Raw genomic sequence first — 20,575 nt, 5'->3', positions numbered from 1 at the left:
CCTGAGGTCTACACACTGGGCCGTCCTGTCAACAAATCTGGGTGCCCCCTGCTTGACTACCCTGCACCATGATACGTTCTGGACATAGAGGAGGTTAGCCATATGTGGTAGAGAACAGCCCCACTGCTGGCCAGCCTTGGACAAGTTCTGCAAGCTGGGCCACCCGGCTGCGGGGAATGGGGCTGATCCGTAAAGGCTCTTCCTCCTAAGGAGGTACAGGCTGTCTGCATGTGCTTTTGTGCTGCCAGATTTTGCAACAATGGCTTGAAATCCATGTAACAAAGCCTTTGCTTCATTTTGAAAACTTTCATCCAGTGCCTCATATGGTCCTAGCATCAGCCAGGAGACACAGGATATAAAAGATGTCCTCATGCAAGCAGGAGCCTCCATCAGAGGATTCCTAACTAGCTCAGATGCATTCCCACAAAGGGGAAACAATGTTTCTAGAGTATGAGAAAGATCAGGAGCCCCCAGGATGGGACAGAGGATTCCACACTGGGCCACAGGCCTCTGAGGAAGGCAGAGACAAGAGAAAAATCTGTGCCGGTGGAGCAGGGGCTGCTCCTGAGATCCCCCACAAAGCAGGGGGAGGCTTCGTGGCTGAAACAGAACATTCTCTTGAAAGTATCGAACGTTCAGGGGCATCAGAGGCTGGCCTGGTCAGTCCAGGATTCAGGACACCAGCTAGAAGAGAGTATGGCTGGAAGATTTTGCTAGGGGCCCAGTAAGGTGGGAGGACTGGGGGTGGGGGGTGGGGTGGGGGCTAAAGCTGTTTGATGGAAGAGGCTCTCAGGTATAGCAGGGCTTGATCAGAAGCTCAAGAGAACCCAGACCAGCTGTGTGCACTGGCAGGTGAGGACCTGGCGAGCACAGAAGCTCTGGGTGGGAGACTGAAGTGAGGCCCACTCCTATCCTGGTAGAAATGGGGATCTTGCCAGGGACAAGCAAGTAACCAGAGTTGAGGACCAGTGGTATGTCTACAAATGAGCTAGGAAGACAAGTGCTGGGACGGTAAAATTCTGGGGAAGACTCTACTGACCCAGGCTTCATCCAAATGATGCACTGGAGGGACCTGCTGGAGTGCCGGCCTAGTGAAGTAGATGGAGCTACTGCTGGCAAGAGGGAGAAGGGATGGTGGCCCTGGAGGCTGGAGCCGCCTAGAAGGGGAGATTGATCAGCTCCGTAAGCCAATCATAGGGGGCTCTTGAAAGCAATAAAAGGGCCTCTCTACTGGCAGGTGTATCTGGGATGCCAACACGGAGGAGTTTTGGTTGCCTTTTGGCACCACCTGGTGGCAAGTCCATGCATCACCACAGAAAGCAGAAAACGGGATTACACACCTGTTTACTGAGTAAAGCAGGGCTGGACAGTCAGGCAGTGTAGACAGGACCCAGGGCTCAAGTCTGGTAAAAGCTGCTGAAGGGAATGAGCACTAGCTCCCACTGCTCTCTAAGCAGCAGCCAATTCCTCTTTTAAAACCTTGCCTCCTTTTGTACCTGACCTGGCCTGCACTGCCTTCACCATGACTTGCAATTTGTATTTGCAGGTCTTGGCATCTATGTATTTCTTCTTCTTATGCTCAGATTCCACTTCCCAGGATCTGTCTCTGGGAAAGAAGGCTTTCCTCCTCACCTTGCCCCAGGAGCAGAGGCTCCCACGGGAGGCATGGAGGGTGGGGTGAGGTAGAGACAGAGCCCTCGCCCCAGGCAAGATGGCCTCAAGTCAGTTCCAGGAGACAGGCCTCCTTAATATGATGGGCCTACGTCTGTGAGGCCGCCCGCCCAAAGCATGGGATAATGAAGTTGAAACAAAGCCTGAATACTTTCAGCCCTATGGTGCCCTTCTAAAAAGAGGAAAACAAGCAGATGTCAGGGTCACGCCCGTTGGGGGCTCTGATGTGGGGCACGCAGCCGGGGCATCCCTATAGGTCTTGTCTACCTGAGCTGGGTAGGAGTCACGGTAGCACGAACACCGAGAGGAGCTGCCTCTCCAGTAACCAGGGTTCCTGGCCTGAGAATCGGAACCACCGCAGCCTGCCCCGGGGCTGCGTGGCGGGGACAGGGTGGCCATGCATGTGGGCGCGGAGAACTGGCTCAGGTGGCCGGTACCATTAGCGCTCGGTTACCTGGAGTGCACTTCCCACAGCTTCTGGCTCATGCGATAATCCCACACCGAGACCAGGCCTTCCTCGCCTCCGCTGACTATCTTCCAGTCGTCCATCTGCACCGCAGACACTCCCAGTTGGTGGGCAGAGAGTGACAGGGCGATTTTGTCAGTGCGGAGGTCATGGATCCTCACCCTAGAAGGCCCAAAATGAGCACAGAGTGGAATGGGATGCGAGTTAAAGCCCAAAATGATACATTAGTGTTCAATTGTGCGGATCTATGTACAATGATCTTGTCAAAACAGAACCTAAGAAAACCCCTTGGGTTGCAAACATCTAAATACTGACAGAGAAGTTTTACCCCCTTCTACACTTTTGCAGGAGACTAAGCTGCATGAGGCCTGAGCAAGCTGACTGTGCCTGCGACAGTCAGGTCAGAATGATTTAAAAGCCCCTGGAACGAGAGACTTAAGACGAATCCATTAGCTGACGTGTCATACTCTTTCTCTGCTCGACAGGACACATGCCTGTCCTGAGCACAAGTCCACCCAGAAGGATAAGAGTCGGGGCTGGTGTTGGTCTGTGCAGGCTGGCCCAGGGGCCTGGGGTGAGTTCAGCAGCCAGCATAGTTGTGGGCAGCGTCAGATTCGATTAGGGGCAAGTGGTAAACCAGCCACACTTTTCTGCAACCCAGACCCTAATTTTCCGGTTGGGAAATTAGCTCTTTTCTGCTATTTAACTCGAGACTTGGTAAGTTCATCACTCTCTTGTTGAAATTTGGAGAGGAATGTGTCCCTACTTGATGACGGAGAAGAGAATCATGATAAAAATATGTGGACACTTGGCTGTCACTCATCTGAAGTCTCAAAATAATTTCTTGCCTTGTCATAATCTGAATTTAAGAACCCCTTTAAAAACTACTCTTATCTAAGTATATGCTGATTTTCCACATATGGACAAATTAGATAATGAGACAAATTTCTCATCCAGCAGAAACACCAACATAGTTCCGGAAATAAGCCATAAGAGCAAAAATGTGGCAAAATTTCAGTACAGATGAATTCAGCAGCCTCTGTACTGCAAGTCAAACAGGACAAGACCCTAGCACTTAGCAAGGGGAGCTGGACAAACCTAATGCTAACATGCTCAATGTGGTCCAGACACGTGGTGAGAAGAGACCATCTGAAACACATTCTGTGTCCTAAACTCCTAGTTTCTGAGCGTGCATGCACAGATCTATTTTTTTGTTTTCTGAGGAGCACTTATTTGAAACAAAAATTCTATACCCAGTGCACCTATCAAGTTTAAATACATAATTAAGATTTTTTTGTTTTTGTTTGTTTTTAACAGAAAATGACCCCAAATCAGCTACCTGTGGATACTTTCTAAAAGAAAGGGATGTAGCAAAATACTGGCAGAACACACAGGCCATGGGAAGACGTATAAAACACTCAAAGGTCGCACCAGACCGACCGCTCAGGACCTGACATGCTTGCTGAGTCACAGATGCACCCAGGACAAACCCTCCTACTAACAGTGCTGTGAATGGATCACAAAGTAAAACTCAATGTAGGTTACACAGGGAGGGGAACTTCGGAACAAAAAGCTTTATAATGACAAAGGGGACAGTTTAGTAAATGTTTGGTAAAACTACCTGGGGAAAAAAAATGGACCTAAATTTTTTTGGTAGTTTCTTTTTTTTTTTTAAGTAATTCAGTTTCTTTTCTTTTCTTTTTTCTTTTTTTTTTTTTTTTTTTAAAGATTTTATTTGTTTATTCATGAGAGACATAGAGGCAGAGACACAGACAGAGGGAGAAGCAGACTCCATGCAGGGAGCCCGATGCGGGACTCGATCCCGGGACCCCAGGATCACGCCCTGGGCCGAAGGCAGACGCCCAACCGCTGAGCCACCCAGGCGTCCCAGTAATTCAGTTTCTTAAGTCCTATGGTTCATTTTTTTTTTTTTAAGATTTTATTTATTCATGAAGAGAGAGAGAGGCAGAGACACAGGCAGAGGGAGAAGCAGGCTCCATGCAGGGAGCCCGATGCGGGACTCGATCCCGGGACCCCAGGATCACGCCCTGGGCCGAAGGCAGACGCCCAACCGCTGAGCCACCCAGGCGTCCCAGTAATTCAGTTTCTTAAGTCCTATGGTTCATTTTTTTTTTTTTAAGATTTTATTTATTCATGAAGAGAGAGAGAGGCAGAGACACAGGCAGAGGGAGAAGCAGGCTCCCTGTGGGGAACCCGACGCGGGACTCGATCCCAGGTCTCCAGGATCACACCCTGGGCCAAAAGCAGGAACCAAACCGCTGAGCCACCCAGGGATCCCCCAGTTTCCTGAGTCCTAATCTACTTGGGTTTAAGATGATTTTCTTAAGTCTCCAAATTTGAAAACCTAGATGAAATAGCTTTCTAGAAAAATAAGAATTACCCAAATGATCCCCAAGGATAGAAAAAGTAACAATGAGCAGACAGGGAAAGCTGTGGAGGGAGCAACAGTCCCCACAAACAAGCTAAATGGGCCCACCCTGGAGGGAGGAGCCCCTGGGGCTTTGCAAACCCCTCCACAGCCCAGCAGGGAAGGACGACAGCTCCCCAGTTCTATATGTGAAGCCAGCATGCTGCCAGCCACAAAACTGACAAAGAGGGCAGAGTATCAAGATCGGTATCAATGCTTAGTCCTGAATAAAATACAGCAGAATCCATTCAGGATGTCTATTAATATAGTTCCCCAAGTTATGACAACAAATAAGGAAAACCAAAGTCTTTTCCATGGATGCTGAGTCACATGGATGCTGAAAAGAAATTCGATGAGATATAACATTTATTTCTAATGAAGACTTTAAAAGATAGTGATCTACTTTTTTTTTTTTTTAAAGATTTATTTATTTATTTATGATAGAGGCAGAGACACAGGCAGAGGGAGAAGCAGGCTCCATGCTGGGAGCCCGATGCGGGACTCAATCCCGGAACTCCAGGATCACGCCCTGGGCCTAAGGCAGGTGCCAAACCGCTGAGCCACCCAGGGATCCCCTACTAATACTTCACATTGTCTTTAAAAATAGATACAATTAGATAAAAAAAAGAAATGGACAAATTTATTAGAGAGGACAGTTGAAGATAATTCAGTATTAAATGAATATGTCAAAATCAATAGCTATCTATCTTAGATACAAACAACCACGAGTTTTAAAAAATGTACTCAAAGATGGGCAGCCCGGGTGGCTCAGCAGTTTAGCGCTGCCTTCAGCCCAGGGCCTGATCCTGGAGACCCGGGATCGAGTCCCACATCGGGCTCCCTGCCTGGAGCTTGCTTCTCCCTCTGCCTGTGTCTCTGCCTCTCTCATGAATAAATAAATAAAACCCTAACAAAAAAAATTAAAAAAAAAAAAATGTACTCAAAGAAAAGATCCCGGGATCCCTGGGTGGCGCAGCGGTTTGGCACCTGCCTTTGGTCCAGGGCGCAATCCTGGAGTCCCGGGATCGAGTCCCGCATCAGGCTCCCGGCATGGAGCCTGCTTCTCCCTCTGCCTGTGTCTCTGCCTCTCTCTCTCTCTCTGTGACTATCATAAATAAATACAAAAATTTTAAAAATTATTAAAAAAAGATCCCACTTATAAAAGCAATTAAACACAAAATACCTTCTAACAACTTTCCCATCTTGTAGCTCTTCCAGCCACATTGCATCAAAATAAATTCTAGATGGCTCAAAGAGTTAAATAGAATCAACTATAAGAATATTCAGAATAGGGAAGCCCTTCTAAACAAAAAACCCAGAAGTCAAAAAGGAAAATATTGATAACTACATATAAGTGTCTAAATTCTTCCCACATGGAGAAAAAAAATCAAAGGCAAGTGATAAACTGGGGATAATGTTTGCAACAGAGGTAACTGGCTAATTTCTTGTAAAAAAAAAAAAATTCCTTCAAATTGAAAGTAAAGTTTGATAACCTAATATTAAAATAAGAGAAAAGCTAAGGAAAAAAGTTCACAGGAAAATACTAATGGCTTTTAAACATTTGTGAGTTATGTTCACTGGTAATGAGAGAAATTATGAACTAAAACTATAGTTCGATACCACCTGTCACCTATCTACCTGGCAAAGGTCAAGTTTGGTGGTAAACTCCATAAGACCCTCCACACTAGGGAGCCTTGGACAGACAGGTACATCCATAACACTTGATAGGAGCACAATCCCCTCTTTGGAGCATGATCTGGCAATTTCCAACAAACAACAGACTTTACTTTTGATCTAGCAATTCCGCTTCTAGGAATTTAGACTATATATATATATATATATATATATATGTATATATATATATATATAGTACATACATACATACACACACATACAAATACATACACAGACATGCAGGGGCATTAGCCACAGCACTGTTTTCAGTAGCAAAAGATGGGGTTTCTGTCTCAAACTTTAGACTCTCCCACTGAAAATAAATTACTACCATTGGATAAATAACACCATTTAAAGTGCACTGCTGGATTCACAAAGCAAGTGACTGCCCCAGGTCCCAAACTGGAAAGTAGCCTGGAGAGCCTAGGGTGAGGTAGGGTGAGGTAAAGTGAGGCTGTGAGCAGGTGCCAAACTCAGGAATCAATAGGGTTAGATCTCCCCAAAACATGGCAGCAAGATGGTAAGACCCGGGCCCACCCAAAGCGGGGTGGGGAGTGGGAGTAGGAGACGACTCCTTTAAAAACAACCAAAAACAGCCATGTAAAACTTCTGTAAATGAAGACATGGCTCCTGAAATTAAATTCAGACTAATATGTGATTAAATGGCAAATCTGAGAGATGACCTAGAATGGAGCACAGATAAACAGAGGAAAAATGTGACCAAGGGGTTAAGACATGCAAATGATAAAGGGACAGTTCACCATGTGTCCAAAAGAAGTTCCAGAAGGAGAAAACAGTGTATGGCAAGGAAGCAATATTCAAAGAGAGTTAATGGCTGGTATTTTTCTAGAATTAATGAAAGGCATTGCATACTCACACTGTATGAGCATTAATGCAAAATAAGGATTACATATTTAAGAGCATCACACTGAAGTGAGAAAATGCAAAAGACAAAAGAGGTCTTAAAAGCAACCTAAGGGGAAAAAGGGCATTACCTATTGAGGAATGGTTATCAGAGGGGCCGGAAATACTAGAAACAACATGTACCATACAGTGCCCCTGCGGAGTCTTTACAGGAGGCAGAGCTGTGCATGCCTGTAGGAGGCTGTCACCAAGCCACTGCTGCACGTGAGGAGCACGGGCCCAGTGGCGTGACAGGTGTGGGGGGTGAAGAATAAATGTGTCTGTGCTGTGTGTGTATAGGCACCCTCTGGAGAACGCTAATAGGCAGTTTCGGCTGAGGAGGACGATTAGGCTGCTCAGGAAGAGAAGTGGCCAGAACCCTGGCTTCTCTCCATTGTGCTTTTGAATTGTCTTGAATGTGTAGGTTACCTGTTTAAGTAAAGTTGAAAATTTTTAAGATTTTGCAGGCACCTGCGTGGCACAGTTGGTTGAGCATCTGACTCGGTTTCGGCTCAGGTCAAGATCTCAGCGTTGTGAGATCCAGCCCTGGGTCAGGCTCTGCACTGGGTGTGGAGCCTGCCTGAGATTCTCTCTTTCCCTCCCCTGTTCCCACCCTTTCTCTGAAAGAAAAAAAAAAAAAGAAAAGAAAAAATTTAAGACTGGGGAAGGACACATTTGAATTGGTAACAGCAGTTACCCTGAGTAAGAGTGGCAGTAGAGGGATTAAGTGTAGACACTGCCATGTTGTTTCAGAAACAGGAACTCATTCATGATGGGGAAGGGGGGGCACCCAGAGGTCTCCAGAGGTACCGGTCACGCTCTCTTTCTTAAGCTGGGCAGGGGGGTGGGTGGTAGATGCAGGCATTCTGTGATTGTTCAAACTGTACACATAGCTTACATACACTCCTAGCTGTATGCTGTGTTTCAAATAAAACTGGATTTTAGAAATATGTAGTCCTAGAACACAGAGGAGAGACTCATTCATTCTTTCTGGCTAGCTCAGGGCACCACCTGGGCGATGCAGCACAATGATGAGCTCTGTTACTATGGCCGGCCACGCGATCCTCCCTCCCCGGGGAGGGGTCTGGGACTACAGATGCAGAGAGAGCAGGGACCAGACTTGGAAAACAAAGGTCTCCCTCTCAGCACTTACAGCCACTTGAGGCATTCTGCGTAAGAGAAGTGAGAAAAGGTATAAATGCTGTAAAAGAAGCGCTGCCCATAGGCAACAGCTGCACTGCTCGCAAAGAGCAACATGCAAAGGGGTGTTGTGGGGAGGAGGAAGGTTCTAGCCCAAGCACTTTTCAGCACATATTTGGTTAATAAGGGTCTATTTTGCTGTGGTGATTTTCATAAAGAGCTCCTCTGTTGAATATTTATACTCCATAATTTACAGTTTGGCTGTTAGGGAGACAAAGGCAAACACAAATTTGGTCCAGAAGTTCAAAGTTTGCCATCTGTTTTCCTATTGTATTTAGATACCAGCATGGGTGGCTCCAAACAAAATAAACAAATACACCAAAAGATACAGCATTTGTGTATTTTACGTCACTAAGAAAATGAAAATGGGCCAAAAGAGATGTGAACTTCTCCCCAAAGGAAAAAGGGAAAAGTATTTCTAGCATATCTCCTTAGAGAGCCATCACTCTGCTTTCTTGTCAACACATAGAAATAGCACACCCCACAGTGTGCAAAGTCCACACGAGCCATTCCAATCCACATTAAGAACCCGGTGTCAGCCTTGCACATCTGACAGCGTGCGGCATCAACCTGAACCGTGTCCCTTGGCAGAGCTGTAGCCTCAGCACTCCAGTTAAAGACTCGGTGCTGGGAAACAGGTAGCACAGCAAATGGGCACAAAATCATGCCAGGACAATGAATTCCAGGGACAGAAAGAAGCCAATGGTAGATATTGTGACTTCCTATCTAGTGACTATTTCGTCAACTTTGCCCATTGAAAAGAAATATAATTGGTCCAAAAGCTGTAATTGTATTATGTTTAATATTCATGGTTGGGTTTGGAGGGCTGTTCCAACACTCCCTCTCTCCAGCCCCTCTCTAATGAAAATCACACCATAGGAGTCGGCTCTAGCCCGCCAATTAAAATAAAAGACACCAGAACCTTCCAAAGACTCCAGCAGAGGAGCATCCATCTGATGGGCAGGAAAACGTGCTGGAACTGAGAGGGAGGCACGCTCTGGTTGGTCCTGTGCTAAGAGCTTTGAATAACTTATTATAACACTTGCAGATGGAGCAAACACAACATTTACGCCCCACTCACTCTCTCTCTGACAGCAGGCAGCAGCACACCACAACTTCGCATTCGTCAGGGCCAGAAGTAAGCTCTGAGACTCTTTAACTGGGGGTCACCACCCAGGGCCTGCCTCCCATTGGCTTGGATTAAATAGTTCTGTATGATAATAAGGCAAACTGTATTTGATGGCAAAGATGAAGCCTATTCAGACTGGCTTGGCAGTTTCATTTAGAAGAACCTGACCTAAAGCTATATTTCTATCCAGAAAATAGAGGGAACAAATAAGGAAGCATTAAAATGGAGTCCCCCCCCCCCCCCGCTTTTTTTAAAGACCAAATTAATCAAGGAAGCTAGTATTTTTTTTTTTTAAAGAAATCAATACATGATTCTGTTTTGTCCCACTGAACCTGGGCTATTAGAGAATCTTAAATAGAACCTTATATGCCAAAATCAATAGCTCTCTCTAGAGCACTGATGATGGCCTCTGGTGAAGGATTCATTTTAAACAGCAACTAGAAGAATGTGCAGTTTTAAGCAGAATGACCCAGTTTAATTATCCAACTCTAGGATCTGCTCAGAGCTCTGCGTTTTAAAGCTGTATCTCTGAGGCTTGGGGTTCTTCTATTGCCCATAATGAGCAGTAGAACCCTCAGACCCATCACTCGATCTTTCTGGCTCTGTTTCCTCAGCTGGGCCAGTGCCGGGTGGTCTTCAAGAGCTCTGTGAACATCCTGCGATCCACCTCTAGCAAGCCTGCCTGTGATGCCACCTGTGGGCAATAATGGTGATGTATATAACCCCCGACGACCACCACCACCACCAAAAAAATAAGGCACATGATGCCAAACTGGAAACATGGAAATATTTAGCTTACTTTAACATCCTTTTAGATTTCAAATTTTAATCAGATGAATATACCTAGACTAACCCCTCTATTTTATGGTCAGTTGATTTTCAACAATGGTGCTGAACAGTTCAATGGGGCACAGAATAGTCTTTTCAACAGACAGCACTGGGACAGCTGGACATCCATGCAAAAGAATGAAGTTGCACTCCTGCCTCACAACATACACAAAAATTAACTCTAACTGCATTGGGACCTCAATGTAACAGCCAAAACTAGAAAAATTCTTGGAAGAAAACTTAAGAGTAAATCTTTGTGACCCTGGGCTAGGAGAGGGCTTCTTCAGTGTGACACCAACAGCACTAGTGACAGAAAAAAACAGATAAACTGAACTTCATCAAAATTAAAAACTTTTGTGCTTTGGGGGATCCCTGGGTGGCTCAGCGGTTTAGCACCTGCCTTTGGCCCAGGGCACAATCCTGGAGTCCCGGGATTGAGTCCCACGTCAGGCTCCCAGCATGGAGCCTGCTTTTCCCTCTGCCTGTGTCTCTGCCTCTCTCTCTCTATGTCTATCATGAATAAATAAATAAAATCTTTAGAAAAAGAAAAAACTTTTGTGCTTCAAAAGACACCACCAAGAGAATGAAGGGACAACCCACAGATTGGGAAAAAATACTTACAAATCATATCTGATAAAGGATTGGTATCTGGAATCTATGAAAGACTCTTACAACTCAATAAATAAAAAGACAAAGAACCTAGCCAAAAAACAGGCCAAGGATCTGAATGGACATTTATCTGACAAGGCCAAAAAGCACATGAAAGGATGTTCAACATCATTAGCCACCAGGAGAATGAAAATCAAAACCACAATGAGCTGCCACTTCATACCCGTTACACTGTAATTAGAGACAAGAGTGAGGACTGGAGAGGATGTAGAGAAATCAGAACCATCGTCTGCTGCCAGTGGGAACATCACATGGCACAACCACTTTCGAAAAGAGTCTGGAAGTTCCTGAAAAGGTTCAATGTTGAGTTACCATATAAGCCAGCAATTCCACTCCTCAGTATATAGCCAAGAAAACTGAAAACCTATGTCTACACAGAAATTTGTACTTGAATGATACAGTATTCCTAATAGTCAAAAAGTGGAAACAACCTAAATGTTTCATAACGGATGAATGAATAAATATGGTATATTCATACAGTGGCATCCTATTTGGCCAGGGAAGGAATGAAGTAGTGATTCATGCTACAATGCAAGTTGCTCTTGGAAACATCATCCCAAGTGGAAGAAGCCAGTCATGAAAGATCCTATTTTATATGATTCCATTTATATAAAATGTCCCAAACAGGTTCCTGAGACAGAAGATAGAACAGTGGTTGTCTAGAGCTGGAGGGGAATGGGGAGTGGCTGCTAGTGGGTACAGGTTTCCGTTGGGAATGATGGTGATGGCTGCACAACCTTGTGAATGTTACCCTGGATTGTACTATTTCAACTGGCAAATTGTAGGCATGTGAATTTTATCTCAATAATGCTGCTAAAAATTTAAAAACTAATCTTGAGATTACAGGGTGAAAAGGCAGTGAGAACTGTTGGTGCAGTGGCTGTTGCCTTGGCAACCCACTCTCACCCTGACAGAGGCCCTTACCACCAGCTCCTACTTTGATTCTCCCTGCAGAACACTGATGAGCTGCTCTGTTCCAGATCCCTGACTTCATGATGGGAATGAGCAGGCCACTGCTGAGGAGCTGGAGAACAGAAAGAATGGGAAGAGGCCTCACCTAACACAGCTCCCAACTGCCAACTACTCATTTATTGAAGAGAAAGTGGGAGTTCTGGTTCTGGCCAAGAAGAATTAAGCCCGTTGCTGCCTGTCTCCTGCTGACCGCAGCCAAAACCTCTGGATGAGACACAAAAAGCAAATATCTGAGGATCCTGGAGAGTCAACTCAAAATGGTGGGCTGTGGAGGAAGTAGCCACATGGAGAAAGGGGAGCCTCTTCTCCCTTAGCCATGCCCCAAGTATGAGCTCCAAGAGCAGAGCAGTGTGGTGGTGTAGGAGCTCAAACTCTAAAAGAAATGTCACCTTCTGAAGACCAAGGAAAAGGGCTCTTGCAGTCCAAAGAATGTGTGTGTGTGGGGGGGTGGCTTATGGGGATTTTTCTCCCTCTTTTCTCTGTTGTTTTGCCCCCGAGGCAGTCTCTAGTCATAGCACTGCATGGTGGTAGTGAAGCAGGCAGGTAAAACTGAGAGAAACCCTCTGGAAACCCAAGGGATAGAAACCCCCTGGAAGCTGGAAAGTATAGGGATGAAGAGAGGAACAAACTGAAGGAGAGCCTGTTATTATTTGTACAAGACCCCACACTATCTCAGGCTCATCTCTGAGCTATGCAGGACAGCTCCAACCCAGTTATAGCAAAGGCTCTGAAATCTCAACTAAGATTTAAAATATTGCCATCTCTAGAGGACCTGAATAGACATTTTTTCTGAAGACACAGAGATGGCCAAAAGACACATGAAAGATGCTCAACACCACTAATCAACAGCGAAATGCAAATCAAAACCACAATAAGATAGGACCCCTTACCAGTCAAAATGGCTAGTATCAAAAAGAAGTAAGTCTTGGTGAGGATACGGAGAAAGCAGGATCCTATGTACTGTTAGTGGGAACATAAACTGGTACAGCCAGTTTGGAAAACAGTATGGGCGGGGGGGGGGTTCCTAAAAAAATTTAAAATTCCACTGGTTATTTACTCAAAGAAAACAAAAACACTAACTTGAAAAGATACACACACTCCTCTGTTTATGGTGGCATTATTTACAAGAGCAAGATATGGAAGCAATTTAGGTGTCCATCGATAGATGGATGGATAAGGATGTGGTATAAATATACAACGGGATATTCTCAACCATAAAAAATGAAGTCTTCCTATTTACAACACGGATGGACCTAGAAGGTATTATACTGAGAAAAGTAAATAAAAAAGACAAATATCATATGATTTCACAGATGTGGAATCTAAAAAACAACTGAATGAACAAAAAACAGGAACACCCTATTAATACAGAAAACAAACGTGGTTGTCAGAGGAATGGGGGGATGGGAGGATGAGCAAAATTGTGAAGGAGAGTAAGAGAGTACAAAATTCTAGGTGTAAAATAAATAAGTCCCAGAAATGAAAAGTACAGCACAGGGTATACAGTTAAGAATGTTGTGATAATTATATGGTAATAGATGGTAACTATACTTATTCTGGTGATAATGGATAATGGGTTATTGGGATCACTATGTTGTATACCTGAACTAATATAATATTGCATGTCAACTATTTTCAATTTAAAAAATAAAAAACCACTACTATCTCAGACTAACTATTGAGTAACATATGTGCGGGATAGAGCCAGAGAAGCATAACAAAACCTTTGAAAATTAAGCCGACACCAGAATCACCACCCACAGAAGGCAAGACAGACCTGCAGTCTGAACCTAACCAGGGTGACTGCCTATTTACGATAAACATTTTTTTTTTTTTTTTTTAAGTAGGCTCCATGCTGGAGCCCACATGGGCTTGAACTCATGACCCTGAGATCAAGATCTGAGCTGAGGTCAAGAGTCAGGCACTTAACCGACTGAGCCACCCAGGTCCCCCTAAAACAAAAAACATTCTCCACAAGATTGTACAACAGGACAAAGTTGGACACAAGTGGACACAGCATAACATTCCAAATGTCCAGGATACAATCTAAAATCTAAAATTACTCGACATACACACCTCACCCCCCACCTCACAAAAACAAAAAACACCCCCCCCCCAAAAAAAAACCCTGAGGAAAATGTGACCCTCTCAAGAGAAAAAAAACTCAGATTTGGGGAATCATCAATGACTTTAAAAGTAGCTATTGCAACTATATTCCAAGAGGTAAAAGGTAAAATAGTAAGAAAGAATGATGTTCTGAGCAGAGAAGAGATCTACGTGGAAATTTTGAACTAAAAAAATCTGAAATAAAAAATCCACTAGATGGGCTCAGTAGGAGAATGGGGATGACAAAAGAGCCGGTGAATCTGAAGTTCAATTGAAGAGTTATTATGCAATCTGAAGGACAAAAAGTTTAGGGGAGAAAATGAACAGACAAAGCATCAATGGCCTATGGGATAATATGAGAAGGTCTGACTTTGACATCACTGAGTCCCAGAAAGACAGGAGAAAGAGATTAATGCCAAAAAACAAAACAAAACAAAAAACGGAAGAAATAATGGCCACAAAGTCCCCAAATTTGGTAGAAGACATAAATGTACAGATTTAAATGGTCATTGAACCCCAAAGAGCTCACTAAAACAACGAAGTGGCCTATTTCCTGTAGTCTTTCTCTCGGTAACCTATTCAGGCTTCTCGTAAAAATTATCATTCCTAAGCCATTCATTTTGCGTTCATTGAGCAAATGCATACTTTCATTTAATTGAAAACCCCATTGACAGTAAGAAGCACCATTATTTTGGGTAACATTTAATAATGCTGCCAATGGGGGTCCCTCGGTGGCTCAATTGGTTGAGCGTCTGCCTTCAGCTCAGTTCATAGTCCCAGAGTCCCAGGATCGAGCACCGCATCAGGCTCTCTGAACAGGAGGGAGTCTGCTTCTCTCTCTGCTCCTCACTGCACTCATGCTCTCTTCTCTTGCTCTTTCAAATAAATACATAGAATCTTAAAAAAGAAAAAAAAAAGTAAAGATGCTGGCAATTGATTTGAAGATGTCCTTATAGAGGACATGTCCTGATTGCACAGATGTGAAAACACAGAAAAGGGCATCTTAGAATAAATACAAAACGTCATGTTGAGCACTCACTGAGCACTAGACAGTGTAGTGAGGAGAACAGATATAAACAGAGGAGAACAGATATAAGCATCCAGTCCTAACTCTGGATACCACTCCTCTGACGTTATTCCTCACTCTTGTTGTTTCAGCAGGAAAGGGCAAAGTGTGCATTCTGAAGAAGTCCGTGATCTACTATGTTAAGACTTGTGCAGAGCCACACCTCTTTTCCTCCCCACTTTACAGCCTTCTCTCCCAGCAAGGGAGACACACAATCCGACAGCGACTATTTCCACCCTCATCATTCTCTTCATCTTTATCAGACTGTCCTGTTTTTTCTGGAAAGGGTGACAGGTTAGGTGAGCTATTCTTTTCCTTTTTATTTTTTATTTTTTTAGTTCTTTTCCTTTTTAATTTTAACTTCTCAGACCCCTCCCCCAAAACTTAAAAAATTCCACCCATGTTTGCTGATTTCCTTACATTCATGAAAAATTATATTTGTCTTAACCTGGGACAGTTTTATGTATCTTTAGAGTCCACTTCATTCTCAAGTTATTGACAGAGTACTAAGAGCACTGTAGAAATTAAGTTTAATCAAAAAAAAAAAAGGAGGGTCCAGGTTTTTAAAACTGCATTGGCTATGAAGTGACAACCAAGTACACAGTTCTCTTTATAGTATTTGACCCCTTATTCCCACTCCCACTTTTGAAATAAAACATAAGCTGTAAGAGCCGGGGTGTGCATCTCTAATGAGATCTTACTACTCGCTATGAAGCCTTTGGGGAAAACACACACACACACACCTCTACCCTCTATTATATTTGAAAGTCTAGATTCTTTATTCTTTCCTTTTTCCAGACATATAATTCTTAACCCCTGTGTTTCAAATTCATTTTGCTTACTCTACTATTCTGATTCATGAGGAACGACCTCCTATATAATGGTAAGCCCCCCTGGCATCCCTGCAGTGGTCAAACAGCTAGCACAGAACTAGGACTGCCCTTATGAAATGCCACTTTGAGTACCCCCTTCTCAACTCCAAGCCACTGGTCTTTTCTGTACATCCACAGACACACAGGTTTAAAAAAACAATAGCAACAACCCATACCACCACCATAACATTGGTTTCCTAATGAAAGAGACTTCACACAGTCAAATCTGCACTTGAACATGACCAGAGAGGCATTTTACGCAGAGCCTTTAGCTCCTCTTCTAGCAGTCCTGCTCCAGAGGACAAAGTCAGCTTTATGGAATCTGTAGGTCTCCTAATTGACAGGATGCTGTTCAGGTGACAAGGGTCAGGACACTCTGGCTTCCAATGTCCCCCCTAGAGCTGACTGGGCTAACTTACGCAGAAAGCAGAGGCCTCTTCTCTGCAACAACATGGTGGTTTCCTGGGAACCTCGCTGCAGTTGAACACCTAAATGCTCATGCTGTAAACAAACTCTGAAGCATAACCTATAATCCTCAACCCTTCCATTTGGATGCCCTCAAAAGCCCTCTGCATTTGCTCTCCTGGAAAGAGAGTAGTACCAGCTCGGTCCCTGAGGGGAGAGCCTATCAGATAAACTCAAGCCTTTGTACAGCTCATGCTGGAAACTAAAAGGGAGTGCGGGGGGGTGGGTGGGTAAACTACAAACTGAACTGGTTTCATTTGCTGTGCCACATGTGGGGCCACTTATCAGGCCTAGTTTTGGTTTTTTGGTTTGTTGTTGTTTTTTTTTTTAAAGAAAAACTGGACATCCCTGAGGAGTTCAATTCTTGAGCTCAGAGATTACCAGCCATTTTAGGAAGCCTGGAGAAAAATTTTCTTTCAGTAGAGCACACTCACATTATCTTTCTGCTCTAAGGGAAGGGGGTAGCGGAGGGGTGAAGGTCAGGAGTTGAAAATATTATTGGACACGATAATTATTTGTGCAAGCTGCTGCACTGGGCGGCAGAGGTCTGAGGCTTGGCACACAGGAGGGCCCGCTTCGCGATCTGATCCCCCCACCGAGCAGCCTGCCACCTGCAGCCCGGGGCCGGGCCCGGGGGTGGGGGTGCGGGCGGACCCTGGCCTCCAGCCATGCTACCTCTCTTCGGGGCACTGCATCAGACATGGCAGATGACCAGCCAAAAAAAAAAAAAAAAATAGACAAGGAAAAGAAAAGACAAGGGCGAGAGGGGATGGGGAGGGGGAAAAGACCTAAAATTTGGACTCGAAGGGTCTTTTCAAACACTTTAATCCTTTCGTGCTGATGGTTCCTGGAGCGTCCGTGGCTGGCACCAGACCCTGTACCAGGAAAATCCGACTCCCTAAGCCAAAGCGTTAAAGAGAAGACTGCTAATCAGCTAAATAGAAACTGGAACCTGTTCCCACCAAGTCCCTTTTCCCCCCATCACCAGAGGGACACCATAGTGTTCTGAAATACACTCTTGACATCATTTGGCAGGCAACCCTATTCTGTTGAACATGATTCAGCCCTTAGGTTATTGTTTTTAATATTAGAAAGTGAGCTTTTAAATGCCAAACAAATTTTGCAGCAGGGGGACAAAAGATATTCCAAGTGGTCTCACTGGACCTTCTACCAACTGTGTCCACCAAATGGCTTAAAAGACCACCTTCCTGTGGTGTTTCAGATATGAGGCAGAGACATAGCTCTGTCCAACTATTACCTAATGCAAGACTTTGTTCTCCAAGTTGACAGAGACAGTATTTAAGGATCAGGGCTGAACGAAGGCAGGCAAGGCTGTGGAGTGAGAACGTAGCACTGTGAGCAGCAGAGGGAATGAGTGAGCGCGGTAGAGGGGCAAAGCCCCAGCAGAAGCGGCCATGGCTACAAAATGTGGCTTTCACTCACACCTACCTCCTGTCCATGTTGCCACTGACCATGAGGCTGGGAGGGCTGTTCCTGAGGTTGACGCACGTGAAATCACCAAGTGCATTACCAAGCTTTGAGAGGCAGCGTTCTGCTTCCAGGCTGTACACCAGGATCTGGAGAGGAAGGAAGATACATGAGCATGGGGTTGCACACAGCAGGCCTGCATCCAACATTTATTTCAGCACTGGTACTCAGCTCCCCTTAAGGAACATGTTCCACCGCTTCATTTCCTGACATTTTCCAGGTCATGACCAGATAGGGATGCAGCTCTTAGAATGACAAAATGAAACGCAAAAGAAAATAAAAGAACATCCAAAGATTTCCTCATACCAAGGTGCACAATCCTAGGACACAAAGATTTTTTAAAGATTTCATTTATTTATTCATGAGAGACACAGAGAGAAAGAAAGAGAGGAAGAGACACAGGCAGAGGGAGAAGCAGGCCCCATGCAGGGAGCCCGACATGGGATTCGATCCCTGGTCTCCAGGATCACACCCTGGGCTGAAGGCGGCACTACGCCATGCCACCTGGGCTGCCCGAAAAAAATCTTTTTAATTGAGGTATAGTGAACATTTCCAAACATTTCTCTCTTCAGCCACTCTCCACTTGCTAATTTTAGGAGGTTCGGTACTATAAAATGTGGAAGCAAACAAAGTAGCCTTGATCTCTAGACAATGTATGCATGATGTTTGGACATTTCTGCGCTTTCTCTCCAGCAAAAAGAAAAAAACATGATTCATAAGAAATCTTTCTAAAGATTAGTTAAGCCTTTTATTTAAAAAAATCTTAGTAATTCAATAAATTAACATTAAATGCTTGCTATGGCACACCTAAGTGGCTCCGTGGTTGAGCATCTGCCTTCGGCTCAGGGCATGATCCCGATGGGATCGAGTACCGCATCAGGCTCCCCGCAGGAAGCCTGCTTCTTCCTCTGCCTATGCCTCTGCCTCTTTCTGTCTCTCATGAATAAATAAACAAAATCTTTAAAAAAAAAAATAAACGCTTGCTATAGATTAGTCACTGTTGTAAATATACATTTATCAACTATCAGGATACAGATTCTTATTTCAGTATGGAGAGGTTGATGGTCTCCACCTTGAAAACCATGATCACATTTCTAACAAGTGAATCTTTGGAAATGCTTCACAGTTAAAACAGATTATCATATTAATTAACTATTGCCAGCAGCACCTGAAAGAAAAAGAGGCAATTAAAAATTTTTAAATGCCTTCCTAGTCCATTAAGATTATAGAGAACCCGCTGAATTTTATTTTTATTTTCATGCAGTTGAAAATAAGTTTGGGGCTCCCGGATGGCTCAGTGGTTGAGCGTCTGCCTTTGGCTCAGGTCGTGATCCCAGGGTCCTGGGATCAAGTCCTGCAAAAGTCTTCCCACAGGGAGCCTGCTTCTCCCTCTCCCTATGTCTCTGCCTCTTTCTCTGTGTCTCTCATGAATAAATAAATAATCTTTAGGGGAAAAAAGGAAGTTTGAAAAAACTCCAATTCTAAAATATCTGGAAAAAAAGTTATTCTTCCAAGTAAGAACACAGAAATAATCAAATCTTCTATCTACAGTGAATAACCTAGAAGCTGCATATAATCAGCTCCCGGAGGGAGGAAAAAAAATTAACAGCAACCTCACAGTCTCTCATAAGGATAATTTTCCATGCTTCTGTATCATAATAAGAGTTTTCAGTGGTGTTCCTGGACTCAATTTCATTTTGTTTTCAACCTCCATAGTAGGAAGGTAGGCCTCTATCTTGCAAATGTCGAGGGTAAACTTCAGAATTAAAGTCTGATACTGAGTCCATCTTTACTTATTCTTTTTTTGACAAGTGGATGGGTCATCTCTGAGTGGCACAGGGAAATCTGATCCCTCTCCAGAAAGAGTGCAAATTCCTCATAAAGGCATCAAAGTTCGTAGTCAAGAGTCAAGTATCTTCTAAAATGTTTAATAATTCAACGAATCAGAATATCCGAAGAGTACCTTTACCATTAGGGTTAGTTAAAGACCACAGAGATTAGAAAACACATTACCCATCTCAGAGGCGGTTCTTTCCATGTTAAAAGTCCCTTAACGACCTTTACCATTTCTCCCTCCCTCCCTCCCTCTCTCTCTTTTAATAAGGTTGAGCAAATGGGACTTCATTTTATCTGATTGCCACAGACTAGTGAGATTAATTATTCATGCTCACACTCCCCCTCTTGTTAAGACCATGCATTAGACTAATTTTTCTCTTTATTGCCCTAGTTGGGTGAGTCTCAACCCATGGCCACTTGACTCCCTCTCAGAGGTGTATGGATATGCTGGAAAGAAGGAAAATACTACTCAGAGCTAAAATCTCAGAGAAAATGTTCTACACTAATGTGACCACCAAATCAATAGATATTGCTGGGGATTTTTCAAGTACCAAGTGTATGTTACAAAAGAGCCTAAATAAGTGATTATAGAGAAGATCTTTATTTTAAGTATGATTTCAAGTGACGAGGTTAAGACTAGTATAAATTTTGCAGAGGTAACTAAGGAGATGTGGTGTGTAGTCAGAGGACACTGGGTAATTTTCCTTGCTCTTTGGGTTCCATGTAGATAACTAGAGGGCATCTGATGGAAATGAGCATTGTTTAAAAAGAACTTCAGCAGAAGGTTCTTTCCTTTTTTTCT

General features: G+C 44.0%; 1 protein-coding gene and 1 long non-coding RNA gene across 2 annotated transcripts in view; one reads left to right on the top strand and one right to left on the bottom strand.

The window, feature by feature from the left end:
* Positions 1–20,575, bottom strand: part of FBXW8 (F-box and WD repeat domain containing 8) — a 120,969-nt gene that overhangs the window by 3,872 nt on the left and 96,522 nt on the right. Inside the window, exons 8-9 of the mRNA XM_072802680.1 lie at positions 17,899–18,026; positions 2,126–2,299 (exon numbers count right to left, since the gene is read on the bottom strand). Coding sequence (XP_072658781.1) covers positions 2,126–2,299; positions 17,899–18,026 — 302 coding nt within the window. The remainder of the gene's footprint in view (positions 1–2,125; positions 2,300–17,898; positions 18,027–20,575) is intronic.
* Positions 778–13,609, top strand: LOC140619377 (uncharacterized). The gene is made up of 2 exons (XR_012019274.1): positions 778–3,673; positions 10,086–13,609. It is a non-coding gene; the product is annotated as an uncharacterized lncRNA (long non-coding RNA).

Source organism: Canis lupus, chromosome 27, assembly GCF_048164855.1.
Source record: "Canis lupus baileyi chromosome 27, mCanLup2.hap1, whole genome shotgun sequence".
NCBI classification, from domain to species: Eukaryota; Metazoa; Chordata; class Mammalia; order Carnivora; family Canidae; genus Canis; species Canis lupus.
Note: the sequence above shows the minus strand (reverse complement) of the source record. Positions and strands in the feature narration are given on the sequence as shown.